This window comes from Hylaeus volcanicus, chromosome 5 (genome assembly GCF_026283585.1).
Source record: "Hylaeus volcanicus isolate JK05 chromosome 5, UHH_iyHylVolc1.0_haploid, whole genome shotgun sequence".
NCBI classification, from domain to species: domain Eukaryota; kingdom Metazoa; phylum Arthropoda; class Insecta; order Hymenoptera; family Colletidae; genus Hylaeus; species Hylaeus volcanicus.
In genome coordinates this window covers 13084008-13110723 of record NC_071980.1, presented here as the reverse complement: position 1 = coordinate 13110723, position 26716 = coordinate 13084008, and the positions used below count along the sequence as shown (strand labels likewise).

The window sequence follows — 26716 nt, the reverse complement described above, 5'->3', positions numbered from 1 at the left end:
TGTAACACACCGTTACGAGGATTCCTGCATACCGAAATGTGCCGAGGAAGGAAACAAATGATCGTTATGTCCTTGACCGGAAAATTCCTGATACACCCAATAACTAAGAAAAGCTTTTTTACGTTGCTTTTGATTTACGATGCACGTATCACTATCAGAGGAAATAATTGAGGCAATAAGGAAGTGTTTTCACTTATTTATAGTTCCTTTTATTTTTCCATTGAAACTATGAATCCACGAACGGAGGATAATTAATAATTATCCCCTTTACGAATGTACATTGTGCGAGGCTCGCAATTACGCGCTATTTCCCGCATAATTATATCACATTGTTCTTTCGCAGCACTATCAGTAGCTTTTCATCGTTTAGCAACTTCGAGCGTTTTGTATGTTTGTCCAGATTGGACATTGTCGTGCGTATTTTGTATAGTACCTACAAGATCAGGATCGATTAGTGTGACGACTAAACTATTGACTTTATCACGTAATGGTAAGCATTCTATCCATTCCTCAGAGTCTAATCGAATGAAAGTTACGATGTTATCATTAGACTGCGAATCTTTATGCAAAATAAAATCTTCGCGAACGTACCTAGAAAAATCGAACCTAAATCGGAATTTATTGTATTCTGGAAATATTATAATGCAAACTTTACTTTCAATATTTTTTTTATATTATTGCATACTGCCTGCAGTTTTTGTAGTTTCTAACATATTCGAATCTCCTATAAATGCATAAAAATTCCCTGTCTAGTTATTATTATTTTTACAGATCGTAAGGAAAGTCAAATTCGACGTTGTAATGTAACAAAGTTGAAGATCACACGATCGAGGTACCAGAGTTAGATAGCAGTTAGGTTCCATATAACGAGCCCGTGGTGTTAGCATTAATATAAACGCCGGTCTGGTGATTTCAATGCGTGGTAAGAGTATCATCGACGGGCTCAAAGTGTTAATATAAACTATTAAACAACCGTACAGTATTTGCGAAACTTGCGTCAATCGATACGCTCGTATTTTTACATTCACGTTACACTATTTAGGAGAAAAAAAAAATATATATATAACGCTCCAACAACGATAACAAATATACTCTTTTCATGCGTTTCAACGTATTTCTATTAACACTTATGCTTATTAAAATTACATCAAACTCTATTTAATATCTGATATCCTCCTTTAAACGTAGAAACTACGCTGTCTTTATTTTATATTAATCTATGAACAAAAGAGTGTACAAAATAGAGAGTCAACGTTACCCTAAACATTAAAAAGCAAATGTTACATTTACATTTGGAATCGTTACGTCGCTACATGTTCGATACTAAAAAAAAAAAATATTTAACAAAAGTAACGCGATATTTGACATTGTGAAGTACATGCACGATGGTAATTAAAGTGTAACCCGACCTTTGAATAACGGATAAATAAATTTTAGAGCATTGTGTACAACTAGTTTCATTATACAGATACGCTTGTATAGACTATGGTCGTGATTGTGTGTGGTTATCGATCGCAATAATTGTACGTAAAGTACGCTCGTAATTATCTGAACGAACATATTAAGATGTTTAATATTATTTTTCTGAATTATTGGCACAGCGATATGTACCTATAACAATCTAGACTGTGAAATATTTCTTTGACGAGCCTTAAACACAATTTTATTTGAAAAAATGAATGCGTTACGTAATGATCGTATATCTTTTTATTTTAAAAACTTGCATCTCTTCTTATAATTACGAAATGTGAGACAAAGTATTGTTCTAACAATCACGAGCAGTACTATCTTTACCCAAGCAATCTTGAACTAGATATGAGTATACAGTGTTTATACAAGCACGAGGCACGATGAGAAATATCCATCGCATTATTTCTTCATCGTTATTGCTTCATTTACAGCCATTGATAAAATGATTGCAAACACCGAGGAAAGCACAGGCGTTTCGAAACTTGTTAAACAACGAAACAAGCCTGTTTAATACGGAAAACTCTTTCTTTTCATGCCTCTAGCGTAATTTTATCAACGACTGTAACACTCTGCTTGATTGAGAATTGATTTATTATCGATAAGAAATCAAATCGAAGGGAAGAGCATCGAGATCTCTAGAGGAACTTCATTTCTTGTCGTTAGGTTGGCTCTCGACGGTGACGTTAGATCGATTTTGATCGTCGCTTTCGAAGCTTGGATTAGTCGTGCCGTTCTGTTTAAAACTATCTTTCGCTCGATCGCGTTCGTCGGTTTCCGTTTTGTTGATCCTCTTCGCGCCAAACTTTTTCCTACTCTTGTCCTCCGCCTTCTCGATCTTATTGAGGTTCTTCGCGTTGTTTACCAGTTCGATATTATTCGCGGGTTGTCTCTCTTCTTCCTTCGAGAATTTCGTGTTCTCCTGCTCATTCGCGAAGCTCTGATTGTCTATTCCATCCAGATCGTTAGACCCCTTCTCCTTTTCCTCGTTGCTGCGTTGCTTCTCCTCCAGCCCTATCTCGATGATGCCGCTCTCCACGCCATTTTGGTTCTCCACTTTCTTGGGCTTCTTCTTCACGATGTCGTTCCCTTCTACCTGTGGACGTTTCTTCAGGTACGCCACGTTGAAGATGTAGTACATCATGCCGGTGATAAGAGTTACCACCGCGAATATGCGATAGGTTGGTCGAGTTCCGAACGCTTTCATCAGGTAACCGCCGATCAAGCTTCCAGATCCTTTGCCTGGAATGTTAATAGTTTCATGGATTGATCGTAGGAACAGAAATGTTTGGAGTTCAACTTTGGACATCCATATTGTTTTGGTATCTTGAAAGTTCTATTTTCTAGGCTTATAGTGAATATATCACTCAACTGTTGCCCGGAAAACATTAGACATGTATTTTTTTATATCGCCTAATATTCATGTTCGACGGGTGGAAACTACCCTCGAAGTTGTGAACGAAATACCTATTTAATTAAATTCCTAAAAAAAACTAGCAGAGATAAAAGAAAACGTTAAGTACAAAAAATGTTCGGTTTTTAACGAACAACAACATGGACTAAATATGAATGGTATCAAGAAATAGGTGGCGCTAACATTAAATTATTTTTATGTATCTCTGCTTTTTCAGACGTTCAATTAAATAGGTATTTCGTTCACAACTTCGGGGACAGTTTTCACCCCTTGAACACGAATATTAGGCGATATAAAAAATACGTGTCTAATGTTTTTCAATGCTCTACCTGTTTATCAGGTTTCATAAAAATCGACGTGTAACAGTTGGGTGATATTTCAAGTTTGATTTTATCTGTACGCAAGGCTAAAGCTCATGTCAACAATATTGATGCCTGGCATCGTTTCTCGTTAAATAAAAAAATTGTCAGAGGATGCGTAAAGTAAGATTTAATCGATCACTAACCGACTCCATAATAAACGCCGCCCAAAAGTCCTTGTATCGAGCTGTCAGTGGTGGTGGTGGACAATTTCGCTGCGTAAGTAACAGCGGCGGTAAAACTAAGCGATAAAGTGACAGATTCTAATGCCTCGAAGATGAGAGTGTGCCACGGGTTGTATATCAACGAGTAGCCTGCGAAAAGAAGTAACCATGAATATCGAAAATTTCAAATTTTTCGAATCTAGTGACGATTTTGGCAGGACAAAGGGACCTGTTTACTCGATAAATTTGAATCGTACCATGGAAATTATGGTAAAAAGAATAGCATGTTTGTTACAGTATCAAGATCATCGGATCTAACAGGGAGGAGGGATGCTTACCACAGAGTCTTATGGCGTAAAAAATGAAGCCTATGAAAAGTACATTGGCATGGCCGATCTTTGATATGATTGGGCCAGATAGGACCAGTAATGGTATACCGGCTATACCGCCTACGGTTATGGTGATACCCATGAGTGATCTTGATCCTCCTAAATCTTGTATCAACCAAAACAGGAACGATTCGATGTAGCCCCAAGCGGTTCCTATAAGAAAAAATTGCACGTTATAAAACTCATCTGTACACCGATCGAACGTCGCGTAACTCGAGTCACGTAAAGAATTCAGATACACAAAAATTTCTGGTTTAACTAGAACGATCGACACCGAAAGACGTGCCGTTTAAACGTTCACGTGATGATGCGATATCGATGTGGAATGTCAATGCCACTGCAATTTCGGTGTGTCAAAGACTAGCGGAAACGAGCAATAACGAAGGTTGCGTAACTTAAGGTCTGTGTTCATTTTCGCACACTCATCGCTACGTCCAAGAGCGTTTAGGAAATCTACGATCTTTTATGATCCTTAAGAGTGCATTCTTACCGAGGATGAAGCAGGCGATGAACAGAGCGGCAGCTTCTATGTTCCTCAAAACGGTAAAAACGTCGCGAACGATGTTGCTAGCTGGAGATTTGAATTCCAAGTTGATGGCAAGCATCAATATTCCGGACATGAGCTTCAGCGCTGCGTACAGATAAAACGCAGGCCTGGGAAGATACAATTTTTAATGTAATTGTCGTGTCATGATCGTAAGTTTCTAGGGGGTTAAATACATATGAATCATGTGAGCCTATTTCGATTTAAATCGACCATCTCGATTTTATGAATAGCGATATCAAAATTTTGTTATTTTAACACAGACCCTTATGGAACATTCAGATTTTTACGTGAATTGTTTCAATATAAATCAAAATGAAAATTAGGAACTAAGAAGAAAAACAGGGACGACCAGGCGTCGAACCCTTCCAAATTCTACCAATCGCACACGACTCACAGAATGTAAATACATGTATAAAGTGCAACTGGTTAAACCCAAATTAATTTGTTAAGATGTTTGATAAGTAATCATAAACAGAGTGCATCAGTGAATGAGAAAGATGTACCTATTAGGAAAGTACAATTCCGAATTTTTACCTGAAATCCGTGTAGCTCTTGCCGGTGCTCGCGTAATCGATAAGGAGTCCAGAAAGTGGCGACGATATCATACCGCCTATACTGCCATAAATTCTCTGAAGGCCATAGTCGGCCTTTTGTTCCCTCAGTATCGCGATCACCGCACCTTCGAACATGGCGAACGTGGTGCCACCGATGACACCTGCAAAGTTAATAAATCCGTGGATTATTCTTTAAGTATACTAGAAGTGTTCTCGTTATCGCTAGTTTCTTTAACCCAGATATGGCTGAATTATCTATTGCTATTTCCAAAAAAATGTCTTACTACAAGTCGTTTATTTACAACACAGGTGACAGTAAATCAATCAATCGATCAATCAATTTTGAAGACGAGAAGTTAAAGAAAACAAATCTGCGCAGAATTCATTTTAGCGAAGATCGAAAAATAAGTACCAGTTTAATATTCGATAAAAATAAGTTTCAGTTGTATAGAAACGAAGTGTTAGACTCATATTTTTCACAAGTATTAGTCTGGCAGTCAACGTGTCAATTCGAAACAGATTTTAAATCCTCTTGGTAAGAACATGAGTCATAACTGGGTTAATTAAATCGCGTAAGAAAGACCTGTACTCACTGATAAATACCCTAATGGCAAAGTACATCCAGAAGGTCGTGCTCACGTTGTATTCGACGATTGTGTCTTTGTTCGAACACATTTCCGTGCGGGGTGCGGTGACGATGCACCTTTTGCTGCACTCTTCGGTGCTCAGGATCCTGTAAGGCTCCGAACTCAACGAGTAATTGTACAGGGGTAGATTTAGGACGATTCTCTCGGTCTCCAGATCAGGGTTTCCGCACGTGATTTTCTGAAACTTGTCCTCGGCCCATGCTACTTCTTCGGACGAGTATCTTCTTCGTTTGGCATCGCGATCCTCGTCAGTCGCTTCGAGACTCTTCAGCTTCGATTTGTACGAGTGATAGTTTATCGTTTGACTGACGTTATCCTAACCGAAGAAAAAACTTAAATCAATGCAAAAAGTTCATTCCTTTTGTATCAGTCCAATGTAAATATCAATTGGAAGCTTTGCAAGTGCGGGTAATGGAAATTGAAACTTTGCAGTCTCCAAGATGAATATGAATAGGAAGCTTTGCAAATACGAGGAATAGAAATTGAAACTTTGCAGTCTCAAAGGCAAATATTAATTAAAGTAGAATAAGACCTGAAGTAGAATTAAAGCGAAGAGCTATTCTTGAACTTTGACTCTTAGGTCTGGGTGATCTAAAGTACCTGTTAATATCCTACTTTTATTTTTTATGTTTGTAATATTTACGAGGGTGTTACCTTGTGCGTTATGATTGGGTTGAAGGCGCAAAGGGTCCTGTTCTCATAGATCCTGTTCGACTTGGCTGTGTCCAAGGTTGAAGTTTCAAAGTCTTCGATAAATCCCGACACCATACATCCGAATTCATACAGTTGATTCGCTGGGAAGAAGTACTCGTTCCTCGAGACCTGTCGTATGGACGTTTTGAAGTACTCGTTGTTCTTCAATTTCCGGTGCTCCCTCATATCTTCGTCTTTGTTCTACAAAAAGGGAAAAGGTTCTCTTTGTTCTATCAAACACACACGCTGTTGACTGCTGTGACATTTTTCTTGAGCTCAACACTGAATAAACTGTTGGAGTCGATGCAATATTAATGCACTAGTACTAATAAAAGCAAAGGTATACAAAATTCCATAGGTACAAAACTTATGAACAGCAACTTGTTAAATGGAACAATGAAATTTTTATCTTGATCGTACCAGTTGATGCACTATTAATGCACTACTATTAATGAAAGCAGGAATATGCAAAATTTCACAGGACCAACGTACAGCAGTTTATTAAATGGAACAATTAAATTTAAATCTTGATCGTACCACCGGCATGTCGTTTTGAGCAATCGCAAACTTGAATGACGAATTTGCGCCAGTATCCAAATTGTACCGTCTGATAGAGTATATCTTCGACGACAAGATGGACTCCATGCCCGTGTCATTGTGAACGTCCAGACGACAGGTGTAACTGCAAGTAAACAATTCTGGAACTTACCCTCGCTATAATTCGATCTTATATGTTGTTAATCGATAAATGAATCATTGTGGAGCAAAAATTAACGAAATCGAATGAGTAGCAACTTGTCATGATTAAATGAAAGTTGAATCGGTCGCGACACAAACCCTTACCTACCCGCAACTCTCAAGCCTCGTGGAGATTTCGCTTTGCAACTTGGTCTCGCATGGATGACTCTGGCTCATCGTGTAGAGCAGCTCGTTATTCCCTGTGCATCCGAGATCCATAACGACTCTGTCCGGAAATTCCACGGTTATCCTGCCAATCGGCACGAGCAGCAATAAAAGCGCCGCGACTCCGCCAAAGGACGAAAACAGGGATAGTAAAATCTGAATGGGAAGCAACGACGTTAGGGTTTCGTTTATCTTCGTTTACACGACGGATACAAGCTGTTAGCATCGCGAAAGGAGAGGATAAGGATCTTTTATTTCAATTTTAATTGGTTATTGGTCGATTCAATTCGATGGATTATGGTGTCCAGATCGTCGATGGATTTTTGTCCTCTTAACCCGCTCACTGCCAGGCAAATTTAAAACGTTTTACACCTTGGACGCCAAGATTTGATACAGATGTGTAATCTAGGTTATTATTTTGATAATAAAATGTGATATTAAATTTGTTGTTTTAAAAAGGAAATTTACGATCTTCTTTTGCGATAATTCGTGGCTCTAAAGGCTATAAATTTATCCATTGAGTAATTGCAATCAATTTGAACTACGAGACATCTCGTTGGCAGTGAACGGGTTAAACATGGTATAGAGTGAAGACACCAACGAAGAGTTCCACACTTTGTTAGAGTCGGTTGAAAAAACAATTGTTCAGTGGAATATTACTTTGAAGTTTCCCACGCGGTCGGCGAACATTCCTGCCAAGGGTGGCATCACCATCGCGATCACCGGCGTTATAGCGCTCATTATAGCAGTTTCCTCCACGTTTATGCCAAGCTCCCTCATGTGAATCGTCAAGTATGGATAAAGTACATAGAGTGCTGAAAAAGTCGTTGATCAATGTTACTGTCGCGTTTGAGACAAAGCGCGAAGCAAAATAAAAGATGTACAGAGTATTTAAAAAGAGTAAGAAATTCTATGAGTAGGGAAAGAATTGTTTTGAAATTATTTGCTTATGTTAATTCAACATAATAAATAGTCATGATCTAAGCGAAGTAGAACAAATTATTCCTTTTAACTGTTTGTACATGGTGTGTAGTAAGTGCTTACTCGATGCCTGAACGAAAAATATCATTTTAAGGGGTAGGAGCTCTTTGTGCCGGAAGTCCTTGATGATCCTCCGGAAGAAACTCTTGATCAGCATCATCTCGGCGCCGTTGAGAACTTTTCAGTCGTTGCCAAGAGTTTCGTAAGTAGTAACAGTGAAAACTCGCAGTTAAATATTAAGAATGGCACCCAGCAGCAAACATATTTCGTATGCCGTTGCGTCACCGATGCATGGTTCTTCTTCCTGTTGAAAAAAGAAAGTCGAAAACTGGCCATAATCGGAAGATCGAAATTGGTAAGAAGGGTCTACAGAGAATGAACGAAAAGTTGAAGAATTATCGGATCGATAAGTATTTAGATATTACTTGAGGATAAGTCGATTGCAAAAGATGTGTGCCCATTAAGAACTGTCGTTTATTTAAAGGCAACAATTTAGAAGCAAAGGTGACACATCGATAATATATAAAATACATAGAAACTCCAATAAATGACTACATTACAAAGGATAAGATTCACGACCTGCTTGAATTCATCGAAGAAACGAAAATTGTTGATAAAATAATCTAAGTAAACTTTCAACATTCCCGTCGCTAATTACCTAGGTGTTAATGCGACGTTAATCTATTTTAAAATAGAGAACAATGGAAGTCGAGCCACATGGAAGTTTGTCTAGCAACGTTTCGTGATACTTTAGGAACGAAATGCAAATAATTAATGAACGAAGTGATTAATATTAATATAGACTTCTGGAATTCTACTCCGTTAATTAATTTATAATTGTGCGAATCTGTCCTGGGATGGATAGAATAGGAACTCTAAAAAATTGACATTCGTGTCGATTTCGATTTTCAGCGTTAATTTCGCAACTTCATCTCGAAACGAGTTTCGACACGAGCCAGGTCGGACTTGGACGAAGCAATTGTGACACTTTTCGAGGCAATACCGTTGCTTACACGCTACCAACTTTGCACTGGGCTCGTGTCAACGTGTACGCGTCAACTCATTCTTCCAAGTACGGCCTCCGAATACCGTACATCCGGTACGGAGCGAGCCTTTACCTCGTTATCAAGTGGGTGCAAATATTCGAATGAAACTAGATATCTGTCTCATTACACGCCTCGTTAGGTGTCTCCACGAATTCGCACGTTTTCTATTTTCCCAGGAGACAGTTAGTTATCGAGTGGTCAAGAAGGAGGCCAGCGGTATCTCGTCTTCTTTGGGTTCTTTTTCATATTACAGAATGAAATATCTATTCACTCTTAGGGAAGACAGAAACATTCAACGATAGACACATACTTGAATTAACATTTTTATTTAGTAAATGCTTCGATAGTTTTTAAAGAATATTTAAAATTTGTCTCTTTCCTTTAAAAATTCTGACCAGTAGGACATTCTTTTTCAAGACTACATTATTCTACATCTCCACTGTAAAAGTAGTCCTCCCATTTCTCGATTTGTGCAGCGTTGGCAAACGAAACACCAAATGTTTTAAATACTATCATTGACTTCCGGAACAGCAGCCGCAGCAGTAGACGGCATGTCAATACAAATGTCGTGACTTTTACATAACGGTTTTACATGGGCCGCGCGTCGTGTGTGTAATGCTGTTGCACGTCAGCTTCCGCTCCGAAGAATCAATCTGTCAGTAAATACACATAATCTGTGCAAATGGTCTGTAAGATATAATTCGTTGCACACTAAAGTGCTGACCTGTTACACGATCATAAATTAAAATTGCAAAAGAAGCTTCGTAGCAAAAATTCGTAAGAAGCTTTGAAAAATATCTCGACATATTTTTAAATTCGTAGGAAGATTTTAAAAATATCTCGAGAAATTTTAAAATTCGTAAGGAGCTTTTAAAAATATCTCCACATATTTTCAAATTCTTAGGGTCCTTTGAAAAATATCTTGACAAATTTTGCAGTACAATAAAATCATACCCGTTTTATTTCTTTCTATCAATTCATTTGACTTTCAACTTAGCATATTTATAACAAACAATACATTTTTCCCCTGTAGTACTTAGATACTACTTGGTGATAAGTCGATCGTAAAACACGTATGCTCATGAGTAACTGTCGTTTAATCAAGGGCAATAAATTAGGAGCGAAGGTAATACACGAACAATGTTTCGAGCTTAATAGGAGTTTGTCGAGCGATGTTTCGATCGATGAAGGGAAAGAGGAACGTTTGTTCGTACCACGCTCGTCTGCCGTTTGTTGTTCTATCGTTATCTATTGTCTAACCTTCGAATCATGGTCTTCTGTTCCTCGGACCTTCCCTCATCTTTAATTCATTTTCCGACAGTGTTGCATGCAATTGTTGCTACCGTCAATAAAGCAGCAACAGCATCGCGAAACGGAATTTCCGTTTATCAGATTAATCGAATCACGCAAAGAAATCGACTAGATATCGAGAGTTCGCGTGGTGTGTCACGGGAAAATGAATAATTCAGGCCTGAGTTGTGTGACGGAAACGGCGAAGTTATATGATAATAATTAACTACGACAGGATTGCGTAATGCACTTACACGAGAGATACTAGACGGCGGCTCGAACGTTGCACTTCTTTCCTATTGTCGTAATGTCATTCATAAATTGTTGAACCTCGCGGTTATCGTTTGTTCGCCTCGCACAATTTGCCATGACATTCGCGTGTTTTCCACACTCGTTCTTTTCAAAATATGTATCCTTTACATCTCAGGATCCTAATATATACAAATGGAATTTATGGTAAGCTTTGTGTAATCTAAAATTTAGCTATTCTTTGAACAGTACAATGATATTGTAATTTAATTAAATCAGACCTCCGGATATCGAGTAATTCAATTGTAATTTTAAAAAACAACGAGCACAGTTTTAGTGTATTATGATTTTCACCGTAAAAGGTGATCGAATGCCATTCTGAAATGCCGAGTTCGTAATTAGTGTTTTCTTTATCGGATTGCCGTTTGTTTCCGAAGTTTCCGATAACGGAGCCATGCGTACGAAGTTCAAGAAGCAGCCCGTAATCGGAGCCCTGGAAATCGCTTCGCGCGCTGTTTTACAAACAAGACCACTGTTTTATTTAATATTATAGTACGCGTTGTTGCTCGATCGTGTGCAAGTTAAACGGCGTTGTCAACAACAACGTGTCGCGTTTCAAAACTTTAAGCTGGATTCACGCTGTTCGCCGAACAACAGAAACATTCCTCAAGAGTTTTGCTGGCCAGACGCTTACGAGCTTACTCATTCCTCAGACCAAGAATTTTTTCCTTTGAATACAAAAGTAGCATTTACGTGGCTCGAATGATTTATGTAAAACAAATTACAATATGTACGCGAAGTTTAATTGCTGCGATAACTTTTTATAGCGTATAGAAAATTGTTTAAAGTAAAAGAAAATCACTCGTAAATGAAACACATTAGGAAACATTTGGATAACTCTGTGAAGAGTGTATACTCTACTATTATTTACGCGTCATGCGACAGAAATTCTAAACCATTGTATAAGAATACTTACGCGGCTAAGAGTGTGATAGATGGTATCTAAACGTGATCTGCTTTGCCATTAGCTGTGCAGAGTGTTGTTAGGTGAAACGATTCAACTAATAATCTTACATAATGATTCTCCATGTTTATTACTTCTATACTGTTAACTCTTTAAAACTTTGTTATCTATTGTTGTAATAACATTCAATGCTCTCATCGTTATACAAGAATTAATAAAAAACGATTCTAATGCATACTTGTCATTTTTAAACTAAAAAGAAAAATTTGAATTTTTCAATATTGGAGCGCGAACTTCACACGGCCAAGCTATGAGACCTACGAAAAGATACGAAGTTGATAGGGTAGATCCTCGTTCTAATTCGAAATACAATTGTATATCAAGCAATAGGTGTTCCGTTATCCTTTCCCAGACGATATTGGTCAGACAATTGAACGTTCCATTAGTTACCGTTCCGATAGTTGAATCTTCGATTGAGCTGTAATTGCAGCTATAATTACAGTTCTTTAACACAGGTGTTCCGAGAAATACTGATACGTCTTACAATACGGTTTCCTCTTACATTCATTTATCAGATTGGTACAGTATTAATTATTATGCGGCGCGCAATTGGAGCGACTCCTCCGCGCAAGGACTTACAAAGTAAACGACTGCGAAAGTCGTTGCATCGTCGTAATGTAGCAATAGGAAGAAAATTACGGCGCTAATTCATCAAGCGACGCGCCTCCAGTCTCGACGGTATTATACTTTCGGTATTTCAAGGAGATTCGCGGCGAACATCTGCAACTCCATTTCACCAGAAGATGAATAGCAATGCCCTCGTCTCGAAGTCGAATTGCACGTTGTTGCGAGAGAGTTCTCCGACTTGTAACACCGTTCGACACCAGCGTCTGTCGATAACCTCAGGGATCGATTATTATTTATACAGATATCCTTGGTGGAAGAAAATTCCTCCTTTCCTCGTAATTAGATTTTTTCAAACCTTGGACTTCGAAGCGAAGGAATGCTGTTTCACTCACTTCCGTGAAATGATTAATTTGTTGAAAGTTGCACGGAGAGTGTACGAGGAGAATCGATTTATTTAATTACTATTATTGCTTGTTGTTTGATACAAGCATTGTTCTTTATTTTCCGTGAATTTTATATACTTTTACAATTTCCATGGAATGTATAACTATCGGTGAAACGATAATTATTATTTCAGGCAGAATTTTGATCGTTCTTGTCACTCTGTTCACCCTCTGTTCACAGTTAATTAAAGAAATCAAATTAGTCAAAAAATAATCAGAGTGTTTTATTATCGTTCAGTTAACAATTGAAAATTCATGACATTTGCTTTTATTACTTCGTAATTACGGAAGATATTTGAGGAACGCAAATGCAAGGATATTACTCCATGCTCTTGGAGGATAAATGTAAGAAGTTGAAAATACTGATAGCTATTTTGCGTAACGTGCAACGTTAGAAGCCCCGCTAATGATAGAGCCGCGGCACATTCTGCTTTCTTCGCCCCTTCACTCGCGAACTTTACGCTCGTTTTCTTCGTTAACTCGCGCAAAACGTAATTTATTGAATAGTTACAAGACTTACAAGTAGCCACTAAGATATGTTAATCTTCCACGGTTGATTTATGACTGTTCCATTATTCTGCGCGACATTCTACACATGTAGAGATTGTTCATTAGAAATATGAATTTCTAAGAAGCTTTCAACCGTCTACAGTAAGTAGATGTATAATCTATACAGTATCTATTAAATCAAAATAGGAAATCTGTAAACTAAGAATTGATGTTTATGTAGAATCTTCTCATACAGTGAACGTACGTTCTATTTCACTCTGTAACCGAGTTATGTATCGCCAACAACCTGCGTTGATGCTTACCATCATAATAGCCGCTGAAAATGACTACCTTGCGCCTGACTGCAAGTCTGTAACCGTCTTATCATTGATCTTCTTATCCTGTCAACATGTACAGCTGTTACTCGAAGCTCTTGGAAACCTCGTTCGGTTCTCTTCCACAAAGTCCAAGTAAATTACATCAATCTTTAATTTTCATTATTTATTGGATTTTTACAAATTATAGAATTTGTCTTTGTTGGAAATCCTTAAATCTTTTCTACTGACTTTTTATTTTATTTTTTTAATAGCATCCATGTCAACAAGGTTCTCTCGACGTGCATTCTGCGCGCGATTATGCAACAACCATGCCCACGAGAGCAAATTCTAGGCTTTTGGGAAAGGAAACTGTCCATGATTCCCCTCCTTCGTGGATTACAGCAATCAATAGAGCGATTACGACTCGCGCGTCGATAGAACTCTTTTTGAAAGACACGAATCGAGATGTTTACCGCGATACGAGTACTCCCCATAAATTCTTGCATTTTTCCTTTCATGCTGGAACAGTGACATAACGAATTGAAGGTCCCGAGGATATTTATCTGTGGCGCAGCGTCCGTTTCCGGAGACACCAACTGACGGTTACTTGAACGCGTGGAACGGTGCACATTTAACGATATTTTTGTTTCTAATCCGGGGAAGGAAAGGGAAAACCTATAACTTGCGAGTTGGCACGTTGACTGCCAGACTAATACTCTTGAAAATTTCTACCGAGGTTAAACTTTGTTTGCAGGCTAATGGAATATTAAATTGTGATATTTACTTTTGTGACTTTATCGAAGTTCAAGTATTTCATTCCAATTCATTTTCATTGACACTTTCAGAATTAATTTTTTTAGTTCTTCAGTGAAAAGCACTATCGCCAATGTATGGGTGACGCGACGTTAATTTTGCCATTTCTTATTCGTTGTAATAACGAGGCGTCGAATCTCGTCGAAGGTCGTCCAGAACTGTTTGGTTCAATATTTTTAGAACAAAGGCTTAAAGCAGGTATACTTTTTGGTAAAGTCGTGAATTCGCTTCCCATTCCTAAGTCTGACTTTAAAGACTTACGTGATCGACTCGATGGTAATACAATCAAAAAGTAGACAAAATCTTAAAACCTACTACTGCAATAGAAAATTGCTTCTAGTTATTGCATTCTTGTTTTTTAGATCTGCTGGGCCTAATCTATTCTTTCTACTAGAAGCAAAGAAGTAGACGACAAATTATTCTTCAACGAAAAGATGAGTTCCCATTTTTCTCCCTGATTAGATAATATATAAATATAATATCTCTTTTGTCATCTTACATAGATTCAGAGACACACTGACTAAACCTGAGAAGATGTAACCTCTTTGAAATCGTTTTTGTGAAATAAAATACGATAAATTTATACTTAAAAAGCGACCATCGCGAGGGAATATTGCTTCCAACGGTTGCATTGTTTTTTTAAATCTACCGGGGCCTGGTCTATTCCTCCTATCAGAAGCAAAGTCTTCGTAGACGACGCGACCCGCAACGATTACGAGATACGCCACAGTAATTACCGCGAATTGCCGGCGTTGTCGGGGCTGAATGTTCGCCCATTACAAATGTAATTGCATAACTCGTGCATCGTCGGACTTTGTGGACGAGCTGAGTGCTAAGTATCCTCTTCCTGAAAGATTTTTTCAGAACGTAGAAAATTCCTAACGGTGGAAAAAACGCTGAAACGATGCGGTTTTTGCGCGATCGACCGCGCGCGGCTGTCGGATTCGTCGCGCCCGAGAACGTGTAATTATACGCTGAACGTTTATCGATAGGAATTTTCCGTCAGGAAGAATTGATATAATTTAAATTAGGTTCTGGAGAAAAAAAGAAGAATTTGTTGATAATCATGGAATAAACCAGCATTGCTTCGACTTCATCTTCACAATGAGGAAGAAAGATTCTAATTCTAGATCTACAGCTTAGAGCTTGCTATGATTTCAGCTGTTCATTGCTCAGATCGATTAACTCGATTAACTCCATGAAAGAAAAAGTTAAGAAATGCGATGAAATATAAAAGGTTATAACTGTGCCAAGAGCTTTGACACTTAAATTTAAGATTTTTCAATAATTGAAGTTAATCGATTTGTGCAAAGGCTTGATTCGATAGTCTTAACATAGAACGAAAAACATTGTTGCTTCGTACTTATAGTTGTGGTTGAAGTGTTTTAAATTGTATATACGGTAGTTTCGATTTCTGTTGGACAGTTTTCGCGTCTTTCGTTAGAATGTATTCGAACGTTTTCTTTCTAACCTTCGCGTGTCTTGACCGTGTCAAGGAGTCCAAATCAGTACGAGAATTCCGTATGTACTTGTCTTGCGATCCCCCCCATACGTAATGATCCGAGCCTTGAATAGAAAACGTGTCCTGAGTCGCTAAGAACACTTCCGTGCCCGTCTTTATCAATCGTCTAGACGAATTACGCTATTCTGTACTAGACAGGAAATATTGAAAGTATAAAAGTTATTTGAAACATTCGTATCGAGAACAAACATTGTTCTAAACCTGACCGATACTGAATCTTTTCCAATTTAGGTTCCTACATTCGCGAAAATTCTTTCTCAGACTCGATTTATTCTCTTTGATGAGAAATTATATATTTTCTCGTGTATACACAAATAGAAGATCTGATTTGATCGATAACTTATCTTCGATTATTTTTCAAAGTATAGAAAAATCTAGTATGAAAGTTGTGAATCTAAATTCAATATTAGTATTTGTTTACTTTCAAATCGAAGACAGAAATGGTAAACTCGAAGGAAACGATCGTAAAGGAAGATCTTTGCTCGTCACGAATCGTTCAAACAAATACAAGGTAAACGGAGGAGTTGGGTCGTCGTACCCGCAAATTTGAAGCAATTTAACGCGAACCTGTCTTAACAGCCTCGTTACGATATTATCTTATTATCGCGCGAAAACGGAATGATGTAAGTGAATCAAAAAGGCATTCGAGCAACACGTGTATCATAATAGGCGGCCGGGGGTATCGATTATCGGTTTCCCGTAACTCGAACGAGTTAATTTTTTTTTCTTTTCACGAACGTTGTTTGATTGGATTACATCGATGTTGCCGATGCGGTGCACCGTGACCATTCAGTAGCTTTACTTTCACGCTGCTGTATTTTAGTCCATTGAATAGTTCGGAGTTGTTGTGATTTTATTTGCTGGAAATAGTATTTAAATTGAAATCGAGCTTTTCAATTTCAAAAGAAATGTACTTAAATGAAATTCATGAATTTCGATACAGAAATAAATACCACGATACATGTTTGATTATGTAACCTCCAATAATAAATTCCCTGAATTATGTTAAATCCTAGCAGCAAGTTTCAAGCATATTTATCTGGCAGTCAACGTGGTATACGAAATAGATTCATTATTGTAGCTTTCAACAAAAATTGTTGAACGGAGCCAATGAAAGGATCTAGACCTTTAAAATTTGCATACAGATAGCGTTCTCTGCCATTATCAGGCCACCTCACTCGGTGATTCACTCAATATTTACATCGCGTCAAACTCGTCCCTCTCCCGATGTATTTTTATTTGTCTCGTTTCGTGATTACTTTCTAACGCCACGGTCTTATCGGTCTGCTAATCTTCGTGACACAGATTTCCAACAATAAGTGTAAAATCCCTCGTTACGTAAACACGGCGACAGCCGTTACCAAATCCCATGCAAATTTACGAGTTTCTCCCGAGCGAAAGAAATATCGTGCTCAGATATTATACATCGCGCTTAGGTGAAATCTACGAGCGACGTGGTAGGGTCATTGCATTCCAAGTTGGACATTTTTTAAACCAACGCTTCAGACTTTGCTGAGAGTGATTTTTATTGTAATTGTTGAAGGAATGCTCGTGTTTTGTACTGTCACTTGTAAATTACCTATTTTTGTCGGATTTTTTCGTTTGATTTAGTTACCAAAAACGAGACCAAAGATGATTTAGGTTGTAGTTTGTATGCGATAGTGTATCGTGTGATAGGTACTTTAGTCTTGAATTTTAGTTTTAAGTTTATTACTTGGTGTACGTAGAGTTAGAATGTATAAGAATAGACACAGAGAGAAGACCATTTCATAGCTGATAAGTTCAAATAACATACTACTATAGATTCATAAATATTCTTACTTACAATAAATGTAAGGATACATTCGTGAATATTATTATTCTAAATTGCAAGAATATTATAACACATAGAAAGAAATTGTAACAAAGTCCATTTCGTATCCGATAAGTTCAAATAAGATACTACTATAGATTCATAAATATTCTTACTTGCAATAAACGTAAGGATACATTCGTGAATATTATTATTCCAAATGCAAGGATACAACTGAAAATGAATATTAATATGCGTAAGGACATTCGAAATATCGAGATTGGTTCTGTTTGAATCGGTTTGAATGTTGTTCCTATCTCTCCACGATATGGAAGGGAGGAGATAAAAAATATCAACTCGTGTTCGATTTCCATTTCGCTTTCACTGGTTGCACCCCGACGACGACGTCGTCGAACCGGGTCAAGTGCATTGAGGCCGTCGACTATTCTACGACTCCTATGCGACTCCGCCAAGAGTCCCTCCGGAGTCCGTTCAAAGGAACTCACAAATTACGTTGTTAGTAGTCCACGATACGCGTCACCGGGTATACGTGTGTACGATGCTCCGCTGGCAATTCGTACGATCTGCGTCATTGACCAATGGCACGGACGATACACTGCTGAAAACAATTAGGGGATCACGATTCAGGAGAGTGAATCGGGGATGAAAGAAATCTCGTGCGATACGATTGATTGGCACTGTTTATCAGGCAACATTTTCAGAGTCGTTCGTCAACCATTCCTTGAAATCTGCGATTGGATCGCTGGTATAGTTGGTGGATAACCATCCATTTGAGTCTGATGCAAGTGGTCCATGAACACCAAACCAAGCTGGTCAATTCGATACATGTATCTTAAACTTTTTTTTTTAAATTACTTGTTAGTCGTTAACTGATTGATTTGCTCCGGCTTCTGATTATAAATATATACCTGTGTCTATAATAAGTATCCATTGTCTATTTATTGATTTAATGTTAAGGATCAATTCGATGTATGTATCGTAAATTTTCTTTAAAAACTACTCAATTGCTAACAATGCCTCTATAAATTGAATTGCTCCTGTTTCTGATTACAAATATATACCTGTGCCTATAATATAACAAATATGCATTGATTATTTATTGATTTAGTGTCAAGGAGTTACATACCACTCAAAGGGCTGAGAATAGGGATAGTTTTATGCATCTTCTTTAACGGAATATTTTTTCTATTTTAGATAACACAGACATCTTTGGTACCGGAAATGTCTTTTTTTTGGAAACCCTGACGCACTGAAACCACCATAACGTCGACGTTTTCGAAAATTTTTCAATAAAATTTTGAAAAGTCGTTGCTGGAAATGTATACTGTAAAACGTTAGTACCACTTAATATGTTATAATTCGATAAAATTGATGATACAGACGTAATAAGTCATCAAGCAAGGACATAATACGTCCTACTCCCGTTTCTTCGTCAACATGTCTTTAAGGATGTTTCGAAGCTAAGTGTCCGAGGCTATTTCGCTTTCAGACGGGTCGTGGCTGGGTCAAGGTCTGAAGAGAACCTTGGCGCAAACCAAGCACCCTAGCGTTATTTAGATACTTCGAAACGTCGTTGTGAAACTTGACATCTTAATATGATAATTCTTCACGCATCGTCTAAAATTCTCTTTCCCTTTTCTTTGCAGGATATTGGCATTAACTCGGATCTTCTTGTCAGTTCCTATTCTTCGAGTAAAGCGGCAATGACAGCTCGCCAAGTGTGTCATTTTTAATTACTTTACGAGACGCCCCCCTCCCCCAAAGAAGCTTCCGTAAACCGATACTGATAGTATTTAAAGTAATTAATTAATCATCGACAATGAAATGTAATATTACTTATTGTAGAATCACAGAGCAACTTTGTTAAAATAATCTACAATGTTTCGATTGTTGTATATGATCCTCTTAATTATTAGACTGCAGATGTTTATATAAATTTAGTAAAGTATGTCTTGTCTCCTAAACAGTTTAACACATGATTTATTTTCCGTCTCTGTTAAATTTCTTCTCTGTTAAATATCTTCTAAACAATGTAATTTTATGTTTTTGCATTCATGAACAATTTTCCATGTATTTTCTGACAATTTCACTAGCCATGAATACATAAGCATCCCCAGTCTAATAATCACAGACAATCCACATGACTCGTTGAAGGATACGAAGAATTTCTTGGTTGCATCCTACGACATCGAAATGAAGTTTAACACGTTGGTCTCCAGAAATAGATGACAGGACATTTCATTAAGGAACTAAAGAAATTAATTCCAAAATTAAGGATAATGAAAATAAATTTGGAGAGGATTTGTGAATTAAATAAGTTAAACAATTAAATACTACAACAAACGTTGAATTATCTAATATGCAGCAGTCTCGATAGGAAATTTTAAACTTGGAGAAATTTTCACGGGTTTTTAGTTCGACAGCCAACGTGTTAATCAACTAATCTAGAATCGAATCGTTGATCATCGTAATAGTAGAAAGAGTTGAAACCAAGATGTTCTTATCCAACGTTTACATGTCAACAAACGTGCTTTTTAATGAAAAGTATCGTTCAGGAATCGGAGCGAAGGACGAGCTTTTACGCTTTGCTCGATGTCGTCGAGCCTGATCTCGGTCAGATGCGCGGCTTTATTAAAAATTCTTGCCTATTGCCACCGGCGCAACAGCCAAGTCCGTCGAGAGCATTGAAAGGAACTCACAAATTACATTATTAGTACCCTCAGACACGCGTCACTGTCTAATTCGGCACGGACGAGCGTAGACAATATCGTACGTCATCGAGCGGTACCATTTTCGTACCTTTCGCGATAGTTTTCGTTCCAAACAGAAAATTCGAAGGGAGAACGCCGTGCCTTCGCTTCGCTATTAATTACTTCTCGTTTGAAAGCACAGAATCGTCTTACGTTCGACGCAAGTACGCGCGTACTATGTAAACTTGTAAAACTAATTTATACCGACTGTTTATCATTATTCGCTAATAATCGATTTATAATTCATGACTTTCATGCCGCCGAGCGATGACGTTTGAGGCCAATATGCCGATGCCTTTTGTCGATATTGCCCGTTTATCATTTTTATTATTCTTGTAACATTTTGTTCAAATTACTTGGTTTAAATTATATCTAACTCGTTTATTCGCCGTTTGTTAAATGAAAATTAGACTTTGAATTCTAAAATGAAAATGCATTTTAACAATAAAAAAATGATGTTTGATGTGTGATGCAGCTGTTCAATCGAATAAATGTCGACGATATATTGCTATATGTATGTGTTTTAAAGCGTCATCTATTGTTACAATAAAATTATGTCCAACGTTGTCATGGGAACCCAGTTTTGGACGATTGCTAACGTTTTCGAATTAATTGCATAAAAACTTCAGAAACATAGATCTTGGAACACTTGTGACATTTCATAAGTAATTGAAAACGTTGAAAATATTCAATTTCTTCTCATTTTTGAGTGTTTAGAACACATTTCATATTTACCGATGATAACTAAAGGGTAAAGTTCGAAGATGTTTTATCATTGCATGGGAGGACCACGAATACCCACGAATTTAGAAAGTTCCAAGGTTCCATGACGATCGATACAATCATTTCAAATATTTCGTGCAATACGATCAGACGACTCGACCTTACGATGGTTTGCTTCGCGATAAGCAAACTTCTCGTCTATGTACATACAATTTTCAACTAATTAGAATAGAACTAATCAACAGTTTATTTATCGCTCGTTAAGGAAATCCAAAAATTTGTACAGAGTTAAATATTCCCCGAATACCAAAGACCAGATAAAAGTCTCGCCGTTCGATCTACCAAGCGCGTCACACAATCGACCACCATACATACGTTGGCTCGATTCGCGATCGATTAATCAATCTAAATCCACGAAAAGACGACTTACGTTTGTCCAGCGTCCAATGACCAGGAAGAGCCACGACGCGCTTCCTTTCCTGACGAATTCTCGGTCAGCCACACAAGGAAGGCCTACTTTCCGTTTTGAAAATTTGCCGATCACCGACTTTTTTCACCGAATGTTTCAGTCCTACGCGCAGTTGGACGAATTCGAACCAGCCGTAACAAAAATTCGATGTAATCGCGAATAGAGACGATCGTTCGCAATGCGCGCGAACCGTTTTTCGATTAAAAAATCTAATGAAGAGTTTCTGGTGGTGTGGGCGACGTTACAGACCCCAGAACAGCGAGCGATGGGTCCGTTCTGCGCGCTGTCAAGCGCGGTACTGGAAGGCCCGATCGTGGCACCAACACCGACACGAAAATACACGTATTCTAATACGCCAATCGGCTCTAAGAGCGTGACCGCGAAGCCACCGCCGATTTCTGTCTTCATTGATACCGAGCGTGCTCCGGATAAGCGAACCGGTTCGTGTGTTTTCTGTGAAATTCCTCGGGAACGCGTTTCCCGATTCGCCAGAGGATGCGTTCGTGCACCTGTCCGATCAACGCCCTTTCTTACGACACAAGTTCGACTCGATCGCAACACCAATCTTTACCTGATTTGGAAATCGGCGATTTTTTCGCGATTTTTTTCCTGTTCGGCTCGATGCAGGTTGCGTTTACATTTTTATCTTTTTTTTTTTTGTGGCGTTATTTAGGAAATAAAAACAGTATTTTTGTGTGGTAAATAAAAATACTGTCTTTGGAACTTATTTATAAGTATAGATATAGGTACTTGCTAAATGTATCGCGTTGAAACAATTTGAAATCGTGTATGCAATGTTTACCTGCTTTGTATAAACCTTAGCGATTTTTTCACTTCTTGCAATTCAGCTCGATACAGTTTATGTTTGCATTTTCTCTTGCGTTATTTAGTGAATAAAGTCAGTATGTTCACGCTGTAAATAAAAATATTGTCTTTGAAACGAAATCGTTAATATAAAAGCAAAACAGGAGTACAACCGCTTACTTACTAATTGTATTTCACTAAAACCATTCGAAATTTTCATGATAAACACATTGCGCTTCTGTTACACACTTTGTAATTGTTCTGTTAAAAAACAGCAATAACTAGCATTCTTACCGACGAGGATACAGACGAGATTCAAATGCTTGCGTCGACCACTTTCTTTTATGTACACTGTAATTTACAGTTCTTCTGGTTCGTGCTTTGTTAGTCTTAACGATAATCGTTGCCCTCCTACCAACTATCTACTGTATCTCGAACGGAAGATTTTCACATTTAATTTCTGAAAGTCTCCGAAGATGAACCAACGAAACGTATAACTTGTTTTTGCTTTCTTAACTCCTCGTTCGAACCGTAATAAAATTCCGCTGATCGCTACCTTGACGATAGTTATTATAATAGTTACCTGGACCCAAATGATTGTAACATCGTTCCCGAAGAACAACACGTGTCCGTTCGCTTGTATACCAAGGTAGCAAAAAGTAGTAAAATACCTGAATGTCTTGGTTATTTTTGAAGATGCAAACACTTCGAGCCTTATAAATTAATGCAGCTGTCACTATACCAATATAAAACTTATTTATCAGAAGGTGATTTCTTTCACGAGAATATCCTGGATGAGTCATGTATAATCTTTAGGTTTTCATAGACGTCAGAGCAAACGAATTTAACGATTTATAGTTTTATTACATAACACTCACCTCGCTTTCGAAAGCAGATTGAGGAAATAATTTTAAACAATTATCGTTTGCCAGACTTTGAAGCTGCATTAAAATTGTTTCGTTCGAAGTCAATTAACTAACACTGAACCTATCGATATCGGTACCTATTTCTACCTCGATCGGTTAAATAACATGTCTTAAATACATCTTTTTCAATTGATTGCAAAAATATTTCACTTGTTATCAAGTCGAATAATATATGAAACGATTGCATATAATTTATATATTTTATATAAGAAACCACACAAAGTCATTTGACCAGCTGTGGTAACTTTAGTGTTAATTAAAGTAACGGGAAACACAAAACAGCATATTAGTAAAGGGAGTAACATAAAATATAAAAAAGGACATATCAAACAAATCAAAGTTAGTCGTCTTTAATTATTATTATTATACTTATTTAATCTTAATGGATACTAAATAAAATAAAGAAGGAAAAACCTCATGCTGTGCTGCAACCATAGAGCTGTTTAGCTTCCTGAGTGGAGAAGTAAAGAGGAATTAATTAGACGTCGCAACAGTTTTAATAAATCGCGAAACCGCAAGAATAAGAGTATCGTTTCGTCTAGCCATCCGAAGCAGACGCGTTTCTACAACTTTTCATCACGACAGGCGCCGCAAATCCTTGACACACATCATTATGCCGTTATTAAGGCAGGATAAGCACATCGTGTAGCGGATTTGGAATGGATGGATTGCCATTAATGGCAATTGGTTGCAGGAGTTTAATCTATGAGACGGGTCCGCGACTTTCTTTTCTTTACTTTGTCTGAAACATGGAAGAATCATCGTCAAAATATATAGCGTTCCATTATCTGGAAATAGTTCCCTAATTTGGGTAATAGAATCGTTGGTGCGAACGTTACAAACCTGCTATCGTTTCTCTTATCTGTAAAGTACTTTTAAAGAAACAATTACTTATATTTAGCTTTAGTCGTCGGCGATTCCATTATTGACTTTCCCCTGAATAAGATAAATAATTGTATCAGTAGAAACTCCCGCTCTTTCCGAAAAGAATGAGTTGCACAATTTTATTGTATCGAGTAATGTAAATGCGTAAGAAAGAAAAACTGATGTTTGACAAATGAATTGGCCGAGGTCACCGATGACAGCCCTACCGCTCTATATGTCGACTAGAGTTATCAATCGTAACCTTTTCATTATGATAAAATAAAGAACTGACTGGAAGAAAATATTGTTTCATTGTCTTCTCCATGAGCACAACTTTCTTTAAGAATGAATTAATTATTATCAATTTATTAATTAAAGTCTACGGTAATTGCGAGACAATTGATTTCATTGTGTATTACTTAATCCCTTTATAAGGAAATAAATAATCAATAAAAAGAGACATCAAGTTATTAAAGCATTCTTTATTACAAAAGTGTACAAAAAAATTTCACATCTTTGGCTGCGCGATACATTCTAGAAATATTTTATTAAAAAATTTGTTCAGTCCGTTAACATTGTTTTCGATGGAATGTTAAGCGTGGCATGTTTGTATTTTATTAATGTACATACAACAATGGGTATAATGAAGAAGTATCGGATAATAGTTAATTGATTTGTCTCGTACAAAGTACGTATGTTTGACACATTATTCTTCGGTGTCTAGCTTCTGTCGAGAATTTTGAAGAAATATTCCACCTGAATAAAGTTAATAAATGAAGTGAACCATTGTAGAATGTGTATGCATAAGTGTACTTGAGCCACTGTACCTCTAAACTTCCATCTTCCGGTAAATCAGAGCAATGTATAGCATTCTGTACTTTGGTTTTCCCGTACTTTGCTCGAAGCGTATCCGGTCTTATTTGTCGCGCGATGTCCTACGTGAAATGGCAATGTAAACATTATTCTTAAAATTAAAACAAAAAGTATATTTACCGGATCCATCGGTCCACACCATTTTCTAAATTCTCCTTGAACGTCGAAATTTTTATCTTTGTGTTTTAATTCCATAACGATACATGGCCCTGATTGTAATTCAGCTACCATTGCCTAAAGCCAAAATTATTATTTTCTTGAAATAAAATTTGCTGATATACTCGTATATAAACATACCCCATAATCAGGGAGGACGCCCTTGTAAACTTCTAAAAATTCTTCCGCGTCGAATTGGTTAACATTAAATTGTTGCACAGCAGAGATGGTGTAACCAGCTTTCTGAATGTCATCGATAATGTGTCCTATGGTAATGAACAGTCAAGAATAATGCAATATTATCGAAAAGAATGTTTTAATTAAAGGTGATTTCATATACCAGTCAATTTAGCTTGAACAGCATGTGGTTTAATGATACAGCAAGTACAATTTTCTAAAGTAGCTGTATTAGAAGGTCCTCTCAATTTACTTTTTGAATCGGGGAAAAAGAATTGTAGCTCCTAGAAGAATGATACCGATAATATTGCATTAGTATACATCCAAGGTAATACAAACATTAGTAAGTATGCACACCTTAATAGCTGCTTCTTCGTTCGATGAACCATACACCGCGTTATGAACGCTATCTTTACCATAACATGCTCTGAGAGAGGATGGAGCTTTAGCTCTAGCTTCCTCGCTATCTTCTGGCCCCATCACTTCAAGCCAATAAGTAACTGCATGATCACCCAATAATTCAAGAGCCACAATAGGACCGGAGGTAAGTTGATTTACAATATACCTAATGAAAAAGTACACAAAGTGGATATAGAGCTTGTATTTAAAGGATACATTTAGCATTGCTTTGTATCATACGCTATATTAGTATCATCTCCCATATCTTGACAAAATGCTGCTGCTTCATCTTTAGTCAATTTGACCATTTTAATGTTTGTAATGCGAAAATTGCAGAACATTATTCGTTTTAGTATCTCACCCAACTTGTCCAGAACTTCTGTCTTTACAATTGCGAAAGTTCTGGAAAGAAAAATGATATTCTAAGAAATTTAATAATAGCATCTTTTGGATGATCTCAGTAATATTAAATTCACTTTTGCATTTTTGTCTGCAGTTTTGTCCGTGTAATGCAATCCCCATAGTCCAATACTTTTATATTCCTTGAAAATATTGTCACGACTGCACCTACATAAAAGTCCTTTGCTTGAATACCTTCGCATTGTGTTCTTCTTAGGAAAGTTTTTCTAGCTTTTAAATCAAACTGAAATGCATACGAAGCAAATAAATATTTATTTTTCCAAATATTAAGGACATTTTATGCTAGACATACCAATTCTACTGTATTGTCGTAGGGGTAATAATATAAGTAGAACTTTTTCAGGATAGTAGCTATCTTGTCATACCATTCAGCCTCGAAAATATATCTTTCATTATGATCCACAGACATTATTTAGATCAATTATTCCAACTTAAGATGTTAAAGAAAGTTAACAATAGTTCTC

At 37.3% G+C, this 26716-nt stretch overlaps 2 protein-coding genes and 1 long non-coding RNA gene across 3 annotated transcripts in view; 1 reads left to right on the top strand and 2 right to left on the bottom strand.

Annotated features, from left to right (window-relative positions):
• Positions 1 to 193: 193 nt before the first annotated feature.
• LOC128876555 (uncharacterized) lies at positions 194 to 24461 on the bottom strand. The gene is made up of 12 exons (XM_054123020.1): positions 21595 to 24461; positions 8182 to 8422; positions 7798 to 7952; positions 7082 to 7293; positions 6772 to 6916; positions 6196 to 6435; positions 5488 to 5857; positions 4875 to 5055; positions 4284 to 4447; positions 3743 to 3946; positions 3387 to 3554; positions 194 to 2709 (listed from the first exon to the last, which is right to left on the bottom strand). The coding sequence occupies exons 2-12, from the start codon at positions 8276 to 8278 to the stop codon at positions 2117 to 2119; spliced, it is 2529 nt and encodes an 842-aa protein (XP_053978995.1). The 5' UTR covers positions 8279 to 8422; positions 21595 to 24461; the 3' UTR covers positions 194 to 2116.
• LOC128876558 (uncharacterized) lies at positions 18220 to 21587 on the top strand. The gene is made up of 3 exons (XR_008457067.1): positions 18220 to 18518; positions 18886 to 19024; positions 19338 to 21587. It is a non-coding gene; the product is annotated as an uncharacterized LOC128876558 (long non-coding RNA).
• Positions 24462 to 24689: 228 nt separating the features above from the next.
• LOC128876212 (nucleoside diphosphate kinase 7) overlaps positions 24690 to 26716 on the bottom strand; it is a 2974-nt gene continuing 947 nt past the window's right edge. Inside the window, exons 2-10 of the mRNA XM_054122387.1 lie at positions 26545 to 26715; positions 26309 to 26475; positions 26073 to 26234; positions 25791 to 25998; positions 25597 to 25717; positions 25398 to 25522; positions 25221 to 25334; positions 25055 to 25162; positions 24690 to 24983 (exon numbers count right to left, since the gene is read on the bottom strand). Coding sequence (XP_053978362.1) covers positions 24948 to 24983; positions 25055 to 25162; positions 25221 to 25334; positions 25398 to 25522; positions 25597 to 25717; positions 25791 to 25998; positions 26073 to 26234; positions 26309 to 26475; positions 26545 to 26661 — 1158 coding nt within the window. The 5' untranslated portion in view covers positions 26662 to 26715 and the 3' untranslated portion in view covers positions 24690 to 24947. The remainder of the gene's footprint in view (positions 24984 to 25054; positions 25163 to 25220; positions 25335 to 25397; positions 25523 to 25596; positions 25718 to 25790; positions 25999 to 26072; positions 26235 to 26308; positions 26476 to 26544; position 26716) is intronic.

What these genes read in the sequence shown, in the direction of transcription:
- LOC128876555 (XM_054123020.1), bottom strand. Translation starts at nt 8,278, where the DNA reads ATGATGCTGATCAAGAGTTTCTTCCGGAGGATCATCAAGGACTTCCGG. An exon ending in ACGAGGCTTGAGAGTTGCGG is followed by an intron (nt 6,917 to 7,081) that starts GTAGGTAAGGGT and finishes GTTTACTTGCAG; the next exon opens with TTACACCTGTCGTCTGGACG. An exon ending in AAGAGCTACACGGATTTCAG is followed by an intron (nt 4,448 to 4,874) that starts GTAAAAATTCGG and finishes GTATCTTCCCAG; the next exon opens with GCCTGCGTTTTATCTGTACG.